Genomic DNA, 14,534 nt, shown 5'->3' on the forward strand with positions numbered 1-14,534 from the left:
AATCTAATATTTCTACGATTACTAATTCATCAGATTGGTTATTTTATTAAAAAGTAAACATATTTAAACTCTTTTATATATTATTTAATTAAAAAAATAACGATTTAATATATTTTAAATAATACTATATACAAACATATAATATAAAATTTTATGAATGTATTAATTATTTATAAATTATTAATTAAATTAAAAATATAAAAAAATTATAATATAAAACTAAATTTATATGAATTTTAATTTTATGGGTGTTATTTATATCATAAAATATTATTTAATTAAAAAATTAAAGATAAAAATCAAAATTACATAAGAACTAATTCCGTAAATAAATAAAAATAAATAAAAATAAAATTGTAATTAAATTATATTTTTTTTTAAAAATTACATAGACTAAAGTAATGATATTTAGAAACACCAATTAGATATTTAAGCCATCAATCAATCATCCTTAATCCTCCTACATATATATAACCCACTCCTCCCCCTAGATTCAACACCACACATTCATTTCGTAATTTACCCTCTTTCGTCCTAAACCCTTCCAAACATATTCCAACACAGCTATTATAACCAAATTAATTAATTAATATTGCAAATTAGCAACTAATTTTATTCAATGGATTCGTCTAATTCAACACACTCAGCCATCACCACCCTCCATCCTGACATAATCCAATCCCACATCCTCACTCGACTCGACGGCACAACTCTCTCTTCCGCCGCCTCCACCGGCTCTCACCTCCGCCGTCTCTGCACCGAACACCATATCTGGCAAAAAATCTCCACCGCCACATGGCCGTCTCTCCAAGACCCTCTTCTCACACCCCTCATATTTACTTTCCCCGCCACCTACCGTTCCATTTTCTCAGACTCATTCCCCACCGTTCACTACTCCTCTCTTTCTTCCTCAACAAAATCCACACCGTCACTTCCGAAAGAACTAATCTCAGCCGTTGATATTTACTACAAGGACAAATCCGTATTTTCCAAACTCATCCGCACGGAAACCTATAAAGGATGGTTTCTATCTTCCCCTTTATGGATCGAACTTCTCGACCCGAACGAAATAATTCACACACACGTAAAATTCGAACAAAACGACGTCGTCGAGTGGCTCGAAGAAAATTTAAGCTTAAGTTGGATAATGATCGAACCAACACGTAAGCGTTCGGTTAACCTATCTAGCCGGTTACCGGTAACCGTGAGACGTCACTGGCTAACGGGTGAACTTGAGGTTTTATACGGTGTAAGTATGGGATTGGTGCAGTGCATTATAAAGGTCACGTGCTGTGGGAAAGCTGGGGGAGAGATGCACGTGAGGGAGGTGAGTCTTACTATAGATGATATGGATGGAAGGCATGTGATTGGGAGGGATAGTATGGTAATTTTGCAAGGAGCGATGGAAAATGGTGAGAGGAAAAAAGTGGATGTTGAAAAATTGAAGGAGAGTTTTGCGGAATTCTGTGTGTTGAAGAGAGAGAGAAGAGAGGGGCAAATGAGGAGAGAGAAGGCGATGGATATGGTTGTTATGATAGTCACTATTGTCATTTTCGGTTTGCTCTTTCGATTTGGGAGGTTTTGGGCTTGACCCAAATCAACTTCATTGGGCTTTTTTTTGGGATTTATTTTTACTTGTACATGTAGGGGTTGAAATAGGAAGAAAAAATCGTACAAAAGTTGAGGGAAAAAAAAAAGAAGGAAGTGGAGATTTGTAAGAGAATGGGGGAACAGCAAATAGATCAGAACAATACACATATGTCTAGTAAATTCAGGTTAATTAATTCATTTCTTCTTCTGACTATACATGAATAAGCAAAGAGTAATGCTATACAGCGAAAGAGACATTGTGTACAAATTGACGTGGGATTTTTAGTTTTTCAACAAAATTATGGTGACTCATAATAATTTTATAACCATTACATTTAGAAACTGAATGGTGAAGCAATTATACTCTAATATAAGGTGGAGAAGACTTATTCATTAAACATTTATAAACGGAAAAGGAAATAAAATAACAATAAAGTTTAATACAAAATTAATAAACCAACTATAAAATAACATCTCTCTATAACATCTTAACACAATTAATAAATAATTTAAGTTCTTATACCACAACCAAAATAAAAGTTTGATACGATCAAGAAAGTGGAAGATTTTTCTACCACCAATGACATTCAAAAAATAAATATTATAAAAATTCATCTTTTTCACAATCACCCGAGGAAAGAAGAGAATTTAAATTACTAACACCTTATTCGTCATAATTCTATCATGCAATAATTTCTTAGTAAATAAATATACTTTTAAGGGGACCATCTTATAACAAACAAAATATTCAATTGTAAAAGGAATATTATGCTTATCTTCATATAGCATTTGGTAAGTTCCAGAATTACAGTTTAAAACCATTTCGCCACATCCACATGTCAAATACATTGTCCTGCACATAAAATTTTTTCGACAAAGAAATACTTTCTAACACAAGGTTCTATTCCCATCAAAGAGATTATTTCTCCATCTTCCCGCAACCCCTTCTCCAGTAACATTATTGAACATAAGACACACAATCACATCCTTATCTAAAGATAAATTGAACGGTATAGCAAACATTTTACAAAGAGACATCCCATTAAAATAAAAGGATTTACATTTCTCTTCCTCCAACTTAATAAAACACAATTTGTCTTGATATCTGACTTACCAAAGCTTTTCAATTAAAACAAATTAATTTTTTCTCTATTATAAATTTTTTTCCTCTATATTTATAATGTCTAAATTCTAATGAGACTTTAAATAAGAAAATTCTTAAAAATGGAAAGACAACCTCCTACGAAATTGAGGTACAACAATGAAAGAAAAACATTTTTTGTTGTTGCTATTCATCCTAAATGGACTTTTTGACTCACTAATTAATTTGATTGAATGTATGATTTATGAAAATCAATCATTGAGACAATTTTTACTTGTCACTAACTTTATTAATTATTTGATTGCATATACTTACACATGTTTTGTGCAACAAAATTTTGGCTATGTTGTTAGAGATTGATTGATGTTGTTAGTTATCTGTCAAGCTTGCATTAGCTGAATGAAGGTGCAAAACCACCAATTCCAGAAATCATAGCATAACATTATGACATAATTGGCATGGTCAATGAAACAAATAGACCCATTCGTGATTTTGTTTTCTTTGATCCTAGTGCCATGAATAGTCAGTTTGAGTTTGAATTCAAGCCTATAATGTTCCAAATATTCAAGTTGTGGGACAGTTTAATAGTTGTCTAACTGAAGATCCACACTTACCCCTCAAACAATTCATTGAGATTGCAAACAACTTTAAGATCCCTAGAATTTCTGAAGATGTGTTCAGGTTAATGGTATTCCCTTATTATCTTAGGGATTGTGATTCCTCTAAATTTGATTTTTTTTGTTTAAAGTTGTTGTGTTGTTTTGTTATGTTGTGTTGTGTTTGCTACGTACCACAGGATAAAACAAGAGGAAAATGTTAAAAAAGAGAGAAGAGAACACATAGAAAGTTTTTGAATTGAGAAGAAACTGACAAAAAGACAAGTTAGAGTGAGATAGCGCAAGTTGGATTTCCAAGAGTGCAACACTAATATTTTGACACTAAAACATAATTTTAATTATTTATTTTCTATTAAATATTCATTTTGATTTTTGATTATTTATTTATTTATTCGTTTTAATCTTTTGTTTATTATTTTTTTCCTCTAATTTTTACTTAATAATCAATTATGTAAGTTTTTTTCTTTTGTTAGAAATCAAAACAAAAATAAAAGACAAAAATAAATAAATAAAATAACATACCAAAATAAATATTAAAAAAAATAAATAATTGATTATTATATTTTAGCTTAACATTAAATTAGTAATTGGAGTAATAAATTAATGAGAGTCTATTTTTTTTTTACCAAAATGATCTTTTTTGTTTTGTACTCTTTATGCATAGAATTCGAAAATTGAAACTCATAAATACTAAGCACTAGCTACTGGCTAGTTAGTTTCTTCACACATTTCTCTCTTCTTTTTTTATTCCTTTTCTATTTTCTTGAACTTCCTTGTTTGTTTGGTTTCTGTGTATGTTTCAAATTTTGTCAAAACAAAAAGGGTATGTTTCAAAAATAACAAGTAACCCCTTAAAATTTAGTTTTTACTAAGATTTTTGTCTCTTCCAATTTGCAGTGAAGGTTCTCTTTCTCGTTATGTATGATGCTTTTAGATCCTTCAACTCTTTCTGCTCTGTTTATGCAAAATATATATTATAATCAAGGTGAGTGTTTTCTTATCTTTGTTAGTAACTACATTGTTCTTTGTTTTTTCTTTTTCTTCAAACTTATATAAATTTTTTCTGCATTTTCATTTTTATTAGTCTTTTGCTTATGCAAACATTTTTCACTACAGTACTTGTACACGTGTAGTAGGCTGATGCTGATTTTTCTTTTTACCAAAAAAAAAAAAAAATGGACACTAATGTTTTTATCCATAAAGTTTCTAACTTTCTATAGCTTTTTCTTCACTTTCTGTGTTTTTTTCTTTGTTGCCAAACATTCGGATAATCATTTTATGTGCCAAACAATTTGTTATATCTCCTTGAATTGTTCCTCTATAGTTTGCAGAATCATTGTATATTGACTCTTGTTTTTTTGGGTCCCTTTTGTTTAGTGTTTTTTAATTTTTTTTATTGGTAACATCATTTCAGTTATATCTTTTGAAGAAAGTTTTAAATTTTATGATACTAATAAATGTTACATTAAATTTACTAATTATTGCTTTCAAATGACACAAGATCTTGATGCTGATTTCCTACAATAATTGTTTTACCTACTCTCCTATTATACACTTGCACTTCACCAATATTTTTATTAATAAGTTACATGGACTGACTAACTTCTTCAATTAGACATTTTCCCTAATAAGGTTGTTTGTGTTATAATTATCCACTTTCTTCTGATGTTTGTTGCTTAAATTAATCATTTGATGCTGTTATTAGGTTCATCATTGCAAAGCTTGTGAATCAAAGATGCACTTGAGCAAACTAGTTTAGTCTACAGAGAACAAGCCAAGGTAAAAAGCATGAACACAAACACTGACACACAATGATAATGATTTAAGAACGTGTAAGTGATTAATATAATCACATGTGTCCAACACGAGGCAGATGTTGGACACCAGACGCGCCTATAATCTGAAGTATTAGAGGAATCTTGATTGCATTTATTCACAATACAACACATTCACTACAGTCATTAAAACAACCTTTGAATGAAGATTAAATGTTTTGAATTATAAGTTTGATAAATTGAATTTCAAAAAGCAATTCAAAATGCGAGTCATTGATCTCATCAAACGATTCTGATTGACTAATGCATTGACTACATGATATTTTGACTGTAGTAAATCTATTTCACTATTGTACTTGTACCTATGTCTACTCCATTATACAACAACTTGGATGTACGGTGGGCCTAGTGCATTTTTTTTGACTAAGCCTAGTGCAATTTATTAGCAAGAGAAAGAATTACTTATTTTCTAGCAGTAACATGTTGCACAAATGCATGGTGTCACAAATTCATTTTTTTCCTTTCTTGGGGGTGCTAGAATTAATTTGTTTTAACTCTAATAAATTTTAAACTTGTGGACAATTGTTGGTAGTAGTAGTATATGATGGTACATTTACTGCCTGCAAAAACATTGCAACAGTTACAGCACTTATTCACTTTTAAACAAAGAAAAAAGCACTGCATAAAGTTGGTTTTGACACTGCGTGCTTTTGCTCTTAAGGGTGGTATTAATAGCATACTTTTATTGCATGTCATTATTTTGATCACAAAACCAATGTGATGTAGGGCTTCTTTACTCATTTGTATTATTCTTTTGCTCTTCATTATATTTCTAAAAGGGTCATCTATAATCTACCTCTTGATATCTTGAGTTTAAATCAATTGCCTTTTAGTTTATTAGTCATGGTTGTAGTTAGTTGGGTCCTTTACTAGTCATGGTTGTAGTTAGTTTTGATCAAATGGTTGTAGTTAGTTTTGATCAAGGGGACCCGAATTTCCTGCAATAGAAGTTCACGCGGTTACACGTAGTAATGAATCTCTGCCATTGACTTCATATTAGAAGGCTCAAATTATACAATTGGTAAATTAATTTTAAACAATCTCGACCATTGATTTAGATTGGACGATTGAGATCTGTAATTGCACTAGGGAATTAATTTATGAGTTCAAGGGCTATAAGTACACATACCTATTGATTGTTTTCTTTGTCCTTCTATCTCTTACCTAATTACGGTTTGGGGGAGGTTGAGACCACATGGGGGAATTTAAGAGCCTAAATGTCATGAACTTGAAAAGGTCCATTTACTAAATTGTGTGCTTTAAAGAAAGTTTGTGAAATTTATAATGTATACTGCATTTTCATTTTGTCTCAAGTGTGTGCTAGCTTGGATGGAGTTCACTTTTATCATTCATTTGAATATGCATTTTTGTTACCTTTAGCAGGTGAGTGAGATTCTCTTTTAGCTAACAAATCCTTAAAAGTTCTGTTTAATCACTTGCTCTCATCAAAAGCATATCAAATGCCAAGATCAAGGTATGTTGATTTGTAAAGTTAATTTTACTATTATTTCTATTTCTATTTTCCTTCTTCATCTACAAAGTAATGCATGGTCACACACCTAGTTTGATCAAGATTTTGAAGTGTGATTCTTGTCACACTTATATTGAGAATTTCTGTTCACAATATTAATAGATAATCAATATAAAGGATGATTATTCAGAACTGGTTGGAACATGTGGTTTCTACTTTTTGTTATAATGTAATTAATTGATGTCCTTGCTACTAATCATGGTATAAACCTCGATGTATTAGGTTACTGATAAAAATATGTTGTTTTCAAAATAGGGGATCTGATTTGCCTCAGAGGCAGTCACCAAGAGGTACTCATCTGCTTCGAACATCGAGTTCTGACTCAGACCCATTGCATCATCGACTGATAGCTGACCGAAGTCCAAAGCTAGGAAACCGACGTTCTTCAAGAGGTACTACTCAATCTGAGACAGTGAATCAGAAGAAGCTAGGAACTCGAATCGCAGATTTGGAATCGCAGCTCGGTCAAGCACAACAAGAGTTGAAAAATTTGAAGGATCAGTTATCTTCTGCAGAAGCTGAAAAGAAAAAAGCTGAGGCTGAACTAGTGAAGAAAGAGAAATCTCAAGAAAAGAAAAGCATTTCAAAGAATGCTCAAGAATGTAATACCAAAGCTGAAACTAAACACCAAGATGTTATTATAGCTGATGATAATCTACAAGAGACTGATGTTTTTGAAGTTTCGATTGAAAAGTTGGCAATTGAATTCAGAAAACATGAAGAACAATTACAACAGGAAACTCAAATTGCACTAGAATTATCAGAGCCAGAGAAGCCTAATGTGGATGAAATGACACTGAAAAATGACGAAATTGTGTTGTTGAAATTGAGTTTGGAAGAGAAAAAGAAGGAATTGGAATCAATGAGTAATGAAAATGATAATCTGAAAAATCAACTGAATGAAGCAGTTTCAAAAGTAACATCTTTGGAAACCAAGGAAGAAGGAATGACATTGAAATGGAAGCAATTGTGTGAAGAGTTGGTAGAAAGTAAAGGGAATGAAGAAAAGTTGAATGAGAAACTGAAATCTGTGAAAGAAGAAAAGGAAGGGTTAGAATCCGAAATGAAGAAGCTAAGGGTGCAGTCAGAACAGTGGAGAAAAGCAGCTGATGCTGCAGCTGCAGTTCTTGCAGGAGAGATGGATATGAGTGGTTCAATGGTTAAGCATTTTGGTGGAACATTTGAGACACCTTGTGGTGGAAAGTACAATGGATACATAGGGTCTCCTGGTTTGGTTGATGACTTGGATGATGGTTTTGTTGGTGGAAAAAAGAAAGGTTCTGGTATTAGAATGTTTGGTGATTTATGGAAGAAGAAAGGCCAAAAGTGATTGATGTCCCTATTATTTAGTAATAGCTTGTTTGGTTACACATTTCATTTACATATCTCAGGTCCCGATGTTGTCTCGACATGAAATTTCTAAAGCTTTGAACTAATCGTGCGTTACTGGCGTTTTGGACGAGTTTGGATTGTTGGTGTGTTTGGCAGAATCATGATACACTGAGAAACTCTCTACGCTAGTGAATTTGTAAAAATGGCAATTTCCAAACATAAGTGAATTAGTAGTATTTTAACTATGGTATATGTTTAGGTGGCAGATTAAGCTGAAAAACAAAAAACATTGCTTACTGTTTTTATGGTAACTTGTTTAGTTGTTTTGAGTTGTATTTTATTGCATGATCAGTGGAAGGTAGTGTCAACTTTGAAAGATGGTTAATGTGATTTTTTGTTTTTAACTGAGATGAAGGGATTTTTAGCAAATTTTCTATCTGCATTGCCAAACTTACAATGTTGATGTCTTCCACATCTAAAACTAAGGTAGTAATCCAAACTACCAAAGGCATACAGTTTCTGTTGAAAGACGTCTCGAGTGTAATGCTCATAACATTATATTAGATGATATAATTGAAAGAAAAAAAAATTAAAATTATCTTAAAAACTGAAAGTGATATTCTTAAGATATGCTTTGTGTGGAGAATTTGACTGTTATTAGGAGAAAATATATTTTTCTCCAAGAGCACACTCTTTACTGGTTTACACTAATGGTTACTTAAAAAAACTGAGATTGAGATATAAATAAATTAATAATATATATATATATATATTTATTGACTTTTCACACGCTACATCCACCGGAGGTAATTCTATTTGAGATATATATTAAAAATGTATATCTTTTTCAATCAAATATCTGAATAGTAATATGATATATCGTAGAGATTTACATCATCCGTTAGACTTAATTAATCCACCGATAAAATTAATACTTTTTAATAAAACGGTGATATAAAACTGCTAAATATTTTAAAGTCTTAACCCAACAAATAATAGGAGATGAAGAAAGAGAGAGTGTGATTAGAAAATAGTTTTTTCTAATTTATATTTAAAAGAAAAATTATATATATATCGAACATCCAACAAAAATATAACACATAAATAAATTTAAAGCTAAAAATATATGATTTTATGGATATCATTTACATATTTATTTATTTATTTATGTGTCTAATTTTTATTGAATCGATTATTTATAATTTTTTAAAGACAAACTAAATCTCGTCAAAATGGATTTGGAATGTCTTGCAATCAACTTTAGGAATCACTACTATTTGTGGTTAGGAAACACTTCACTAAATAAATTTAAGAAATTAATTTCAACTATTTTTCTATTATTAATGGTCAATATCTTACGGTCACTTTTCAACAGTATATAATCTATTTATCTAGAAAACAATGGTTTTTTGTACAAAAAAAGAAGAAAACAATGGTTTTATTTAACTTTTTGCCACCCGTTTCGACTTTGTTGGATGAGAGTGTTAACATGCTGATCTCCAAGATGCATGTTAATTAATGGAATCTGTTTTATAATTATCAAATCAGGGGATTATGTTCACAAAATACTTTAGCAATCCATCAAATTATGAACTCAATTATCACTTGCATCCCCCACATTAAGTCATTATTATTGAGCATTCAATGTATCAATTAGTATATGCTACAGTGACTGGTTGTCTCTACTCTCCACTAGACTCCTTACAATTATTTTTCTTTCATGGCATTATTTGGGTGGTAAGTACTATTTGTTTTTGAGCGAATCATTGGCATTTAATTAGCGGCGAAGTTAGTTTAATTTCTCAGAAATGATCCTTTTTATTTATTTAAATTATATAATAATAAAGTAGCATTTGAGGATAATTTAAAGAATTAAATTTATCTATAATTAAAATTTATAATAGTTAGTAATATATTTTTTAATATAAACAATAAAACTAGTTACAAAAAATTTATCTTCAATTTTATTTTTTGAGTCATGTATTGAGAATTTTTGTCTTTAAAATATTTAATTTTTATTACAATAGAGATAAAAAATATCAAAATAATACAAATAGATATATCAATCAGGCAATATTTGTTTTTACTTTTTATTTTTTCTAATTTTATTATTAATAAAATATTTGAGATATATATATATATATATATATATATATATATATATATATATATATATATTTTCAATCTTAGAAGCAAAATGTCCAACCTAACAATATCTACATTTGTCAATTGAATTAGGACTTATCCAAAAAACATAAAACTATACTTTTTTTTTATTTTAAAGAAAAATATATTTTTTTAGTCAAAGCTCTGCCCTTTGGCAAAATGGATAGCTTCTGCATTCAATAAGATTTTAAATTTGTTATAAAAGCAATATTCAATAAATTCTACTTAATAATCTATTTACTTCACACATTATACCCATTAAATCAACCAATTGTCCCATTTTCAAAGATTAATCACTTATTTTATTTGTTTGTTTTACCAAATAATATATGTAATTTTATGGTGCAGTCAATGATCTATTATTAACTTTAAAAAAAATAAAATTTTAAATTTTAAATATTAATTTAATTAATAAATGTCGAAAGTGAACTTTATTATTTATAAAAAAATAAAAAATTAAGAGAGATAATTTTTGTTTTTGTTTTTTTATTTAAGTGTCTTTAGCCGATTGCATTAAAAGAAAAATCACTTGGTTGTTATTAGTGATCACTTATTGTTAGTTAAACGGTTGGTGACTATTAGTTTATGTCAAAATTTAATTAGTTGTTATTAATTTATAGAGTAGGAGGATCAAAGTGGAAAATATATACACATTCACACACATATCAAAGCAATGAATTAAATTTTGAAACATGACACAAGACATTCACATGCATGTCATTGGATCCCACGTGTCTGCCCCATCACCCCTTCTGTTCTTATAAAGGTCAAGTAGTATTTCCCTTTTTCTTTCAACAAACAAAATTGCCATTGAACAATGACTTACTTTTCTTCTTCTTCATCTTCTTCTTTTACTTTCACAATTCTATGATTACTTTTTCTTTCACTCAAACGCATCTCTCTCTCTACACACTTTTTTTGGTCCTCAAATCCCTTTACACATTCAAATACCCAATTGTAGATGAAAAAAGAACAAGTATGCAAGATCTTTCACAACCCACTTTTGCACTAAATTCAATGCTAATAGTTCCATCTTACCAAAACATTGGAAAAAGCCTAGTATTTGAAAAAAGTAATTGGAAAAAGCCCATGATGCTGACCACAACTAGGCGCGCACACACACCCATAACCTTTACATGCCCAACTAGCCACACATTCAAATTCAATTCTAAATATAGCTAAAAATTTCAATCAAATAAAGTAAAAAAATAGTAGCATAAACATTTTTTTAAATTTGGAAATACATAAATTATTATTAATGAGACTAATACTAATAATTATTCAATTGTAATCTGCAACTGCAATTGCGACTACATTGTTGCAGATTTTAAAATCCGCATAAGTTGCATTTACCTTGATATTCTTAAAATATAAAGATTTGCGGCATAACCATAGTAACACTATAAAACCATTTATAGTAGTTGTCTTGGAATCATTTTATAAAATACATTCTACACACATCATAATCATCTTACCATAATTCCAAATAACAATTGCAAGCTTTAATTAGAATCATCATCATCATATATATATTTCATGCAATAAATCAGATATCTTCTCCCTGAATTTCGCCCTCACAATTTCCATGATGTCCTCGTGTCAGACAAAAAATCTGAAAGAGAAGAAACACAACAAGATCAGAAAACGAGGAAGTACCTCCACATCTTCCTCTTCCACCTTTACTAGAAAATACAGATATAAACGAGCAATTTTGGTAGCGAAGAAAAGTGGGTACAGTACACCATCACCCATGTGGAAAACAACTTCTATGTCAACCAATCATCATCACAACCATGCTATCAAAAACACATCTTTGCATTCTTCCAAAGAGAAGAAGGAACTTTCTGTTTCTGCTAGAAAACTCGCTGCTACACTATGGGAACTCAATGATTTGACTCCTTCCATGGTTAAAAAGGAACCAATGAGAATCAACAAGGACAGAGACAAAGACAGAGTTCAGAGTTTATGTAGATCAGTGTTATTGGGACCACACAAGTTAGATCCATCATATTCTAGTACTTCTTTCTCAGAGGTAAATTCATTACTAAATTCATTTACTCTTAAAAACCAACATTTTAATTACATTTGATTAGTTCATATTCTCAAATTACTATTGATGTCGATGTTAGTGTCGTGTGTCCCCTGCATATGTACTTTATAGTTCATATCAACATGACATTTTTTTCTTTCAATTTTTGAATAAACTTAATTAGTTCAGTGGTGAAAATGAAATCAATATTTTATAAATATGTGATTAAGGTAAATCAGAGAATCAAAGGTATTGAAGTTGATGGCGATTTATCTCATCACCTTCAATTTGCTGATCACGACTTGAGATGCTTAGATGGTTGTTGTAATGATGATTTAATGGAGGTACACATATTTTATTATGTTTAATTAAATTAATAATTGAAATGATGATATGTAACATTTACAGTAAACTAATATTTTGAAAGAATGTTCATTGATAAATAAACATTGTGCAAAATTATTTGTTGATCTGACCTATTACTTGAGAGTTTTGGGACGGATATTAAGCATATAACAATTTCATCTTTGTTTATTTATATATTTTTGTCATGGTTGAGAAGGATTAAACTGAACTATGTTGTTGAAATGCAGAAGGAAAGCAATAAGTTAAAAGACAAGAGGAATTGTGGTAAATGCAAGGTTGGAGTCAAGAACTATCTTAAGGAAGCTAAAAGTGGCTTATCTACATTGAATAAGCTTCTAAAGGTGTTAAGTCAAATGGTCCATGAAGAGAAGCATTCATTTAGAAGCATACCTCTCATCTTAGGCATGAGCAATGAGCTTGATCGCGTTCGCAACCAAATTGATGGATTCATCGAAGAACAAAGCTCGAACCAGACCGATATTGAGTATCTCATGAAGCATTTTGCAGAAGAAAATAGTGCTTGGAAAAGAAGAGAAAGAGAGAAGATTCGCGCGACCATGATGAGCTTAACGCAGGAGCTTGAGGTGGAGAAGAAGCTTAGAAGGCAAACTGAGAGGCTGAACATGAAGATTGTCAATGAAATGGAGAATGTAAAATATTCTTATTCAAAATTGTCGAAAGAGCACAAAAGGGAGAAAAGGGCTAAAGAGATTTTGGAGCAAGTTTGTGATGAACTTGCCCAAGGCATTGGAGAAGACAGAGCAAAGGTAGAGGAAATGAAAAGGGAATCAGAAAAAGTCCTAGAAGAGGTTGAAAAGGAGAGGGAAATGCTTCAATTAGCAGATGTTTTGCGCGAAGAAAGAGTTCATATGAAGCTCTCAGAAGCTAAATATCAATTTGAGGAGAAAAATGAAATGCTAGAAAATCTTAGAAATGAGCTTGAGAGCTTTTTCAAAAGCAAAGAAAAAGAGAAAGGTGGTGATGATGATGGTGTTAATGAAGGTCTTAAAAAACTCAAAGATTTTGAGTTCTATTTGAATAAGACATGTTTGGAACTCCAAAATCTAGAGGCAGATAATCATTTAAATGTTGGAGATGCAATAGAGCATGAAGATGAGTCAGCTGAGACTGAGAGTGATCTTCAATCTATTGAATTGAATATGGACAATGAGAATAAAAGCTACAACTGGAGTTATGCTTGTGAGAATGTTGCACATTTTGAGGCAAAAAGAGTTTCAATTGATAAAGATATCGGAAGGAGATCTTTTTCTGATTGGGGGAGTATTTGCTTCAACAAGGGAACTCCTAAAGGTAATAAACAAAAGGAGTTTGGTTTAAATATTGATGAAAGTTTTGATAAGCTTGAGAGAGAAAGATCAATTGAATTTGTTTTTGGAGATGAAATAGAAAAAGATAAGAAAGTGAGAATTATAGGACTATCATGAGTCTTAGAGACACTATATCACTTACTAATCTTGCTAAAGAAAGCGATCAATCAATAATTTTGAGGTGCGTTAATGGGGAAGTAAAGTCTCAAAGCTCACATTACTCCTGATTTGTTTGAAAAAAAAAATCAAATTTTCATGTAGAATTTTAAATGCGAGGAAGATTTTCAAAAGATGAAAGTGAAGTTGACGACTGACTGCACGAGTAATAGATAGCTTTGGAATGATATGATACAAATCAAGTGTGTGCGCAAAGAAAATGGTCAAATGAGTTTTTTTATAGGTTAGTGCTATATATATATAGTTTCTTCTATTTCTTTTCTTGTTTTAGTATTTATTTTTTGATGGAGAGTTTATATTCAGCAAGAACAAAGTTTACAATTTACACAAATAGATTAAAATGTTTATCTAATTCTCAGTAATATTTTTCCAAAAATAATATATACCGTGAAAAAAAAAAAAAACTTAAATTTTACCTTTAAATTATGTATCAAAATAAACGGACAGGTCAAGTAACAATT

The 14,534-nt window shown here is 30.5% G+C and overlaps 3 protein-coding genes and 1 long non-coding RNA gene across 13 annotated transcripts; 3 read left to right on the forward strand and 1 right to left on the reverse strand.

Moving 5' to 3' along the window:
* Positions 1-486: 486 nt before the first annotated feature.
* On the forward strand, positions 487-1,804 carry LOC101499303 (F-box protein At2g27310). The gene has a single exon (XM_004487418.4). The coding sequence runs from the start codon at positions 620-622 to the stop codon at positions 1,589-1,591; it is 972 nt and encodes a 323-aa protein (XP_004487475.1). The 5' UTR covers positions 487-619; the 3' UTR covers positions 1,592-1,804.
* A 2,192-nt stretch (positions 1,805-3,996) lies between these two features.
* LOC101497656 (interactor of constitutive active ROPs 1-like) lies at positions 3,997-8,415 on the forward strand. 6 transcript variants are annotated; one of them, XM_027331759.2, is made up of 5 exons: positions 3,997-4,132; positions 4,207-4,294; positions 5,015-5,088; positions 6,525-6,618; positions 6,931-8,415. In XM_027331759.2, exons 4-5 carry the CDS (start codon positions 6,605-6,607, stop codon positions 8,003-8,005), a joined length of 1,089 nt encoding a protein of 362 aa, XP_027187560.1. In that variant the 5' UTR covers positions 3,997-4,132; positions 4,207-4,294; positions 5,015-5,088; positions 6,525-6,604; the 3' UTR covers positions 8,006-8,415. The 6 variants fall into 6 exon arrangements, with proteins under 6 accessions (XP_027187560.1, XP_004487472.1, XP_027187558.1 ...); XM_004487415.4 differs by having other exon boundaries at positions 6,528-6,618; XM_027331757.2 differs by having other exon boundaries at positions 4,047-4,294; positions 6,528-6,618.
* Positions 8,416-10,950: 2,535 nt separating this feature from the next.
* Positions 10,951-14,425, forward strand: LOC101496903 (uncharacterized). 5 transcript variants are annotated; one of them, XM_027331551.2, is made up of 4 exons: positions 10,951-11,149; positions 11,777-12,205; positions 12,433-12,546; positions 12,796-14,425. In XM_027331551.2, exons 1-4 carry the CDS (start codon positions 11,135-11,137, stop codon positions 14,011-14,013), a joined length of 1,776 nt encoding a protein of 591 aa, XP_027187352.1. In that variant the 5' UTR covers positions 10,951-11,134; the 3' UTR covers positions 14,014-14,425. The 5 variants fall into 5 exon arrangements, with proteins under 5 accessions (XP_027187352.1, XP_027187353.1, XP_004487465.1 ...); XM_027331552.2 differs by lacking the exon at positions 10,951-11,149 and having other exon boundaries at positions 11,759-12,205; positions 12,796-13,879; positions 14,158-14,425; XM_004487408.4 differs by lacking the exon at positions 10,951-11,149 and having other exon boundaries at positions 11,759-12,205.
* LOC113785357 (uncharacterized) lies at positions 11,349-13,096 on the reverse strand. The gene is made up of 2 exons (XR_003471416.2): positions 12,959-13,096; positions 11,349-11,785 (listed from the first exon to the last, which is right to left on the reverse strand). It is a non-coding gene; the product is annotated as an uncharacterized lncRNA (long non-coding RNA).
* Positions 14,426-14,534: the final 109 nt, after the last annotated feature.

This window comes from Cicer arietinum, chromosome 1 (genome assembly GCF_000331145.2).
Source record: "Cicer arietinum cultivar CDC Frontier isolate Library 1 chromosome 1, Cicar.CDCFrontier_v2.0, whole genome shotgun sequence".
Taxonomy (NCBI): Eukaryota; Viridiplantae; Streptophyta; class Magnoliopsida; order Fabales; family Fabaceae; genus Cicer; species Cicer arietinum.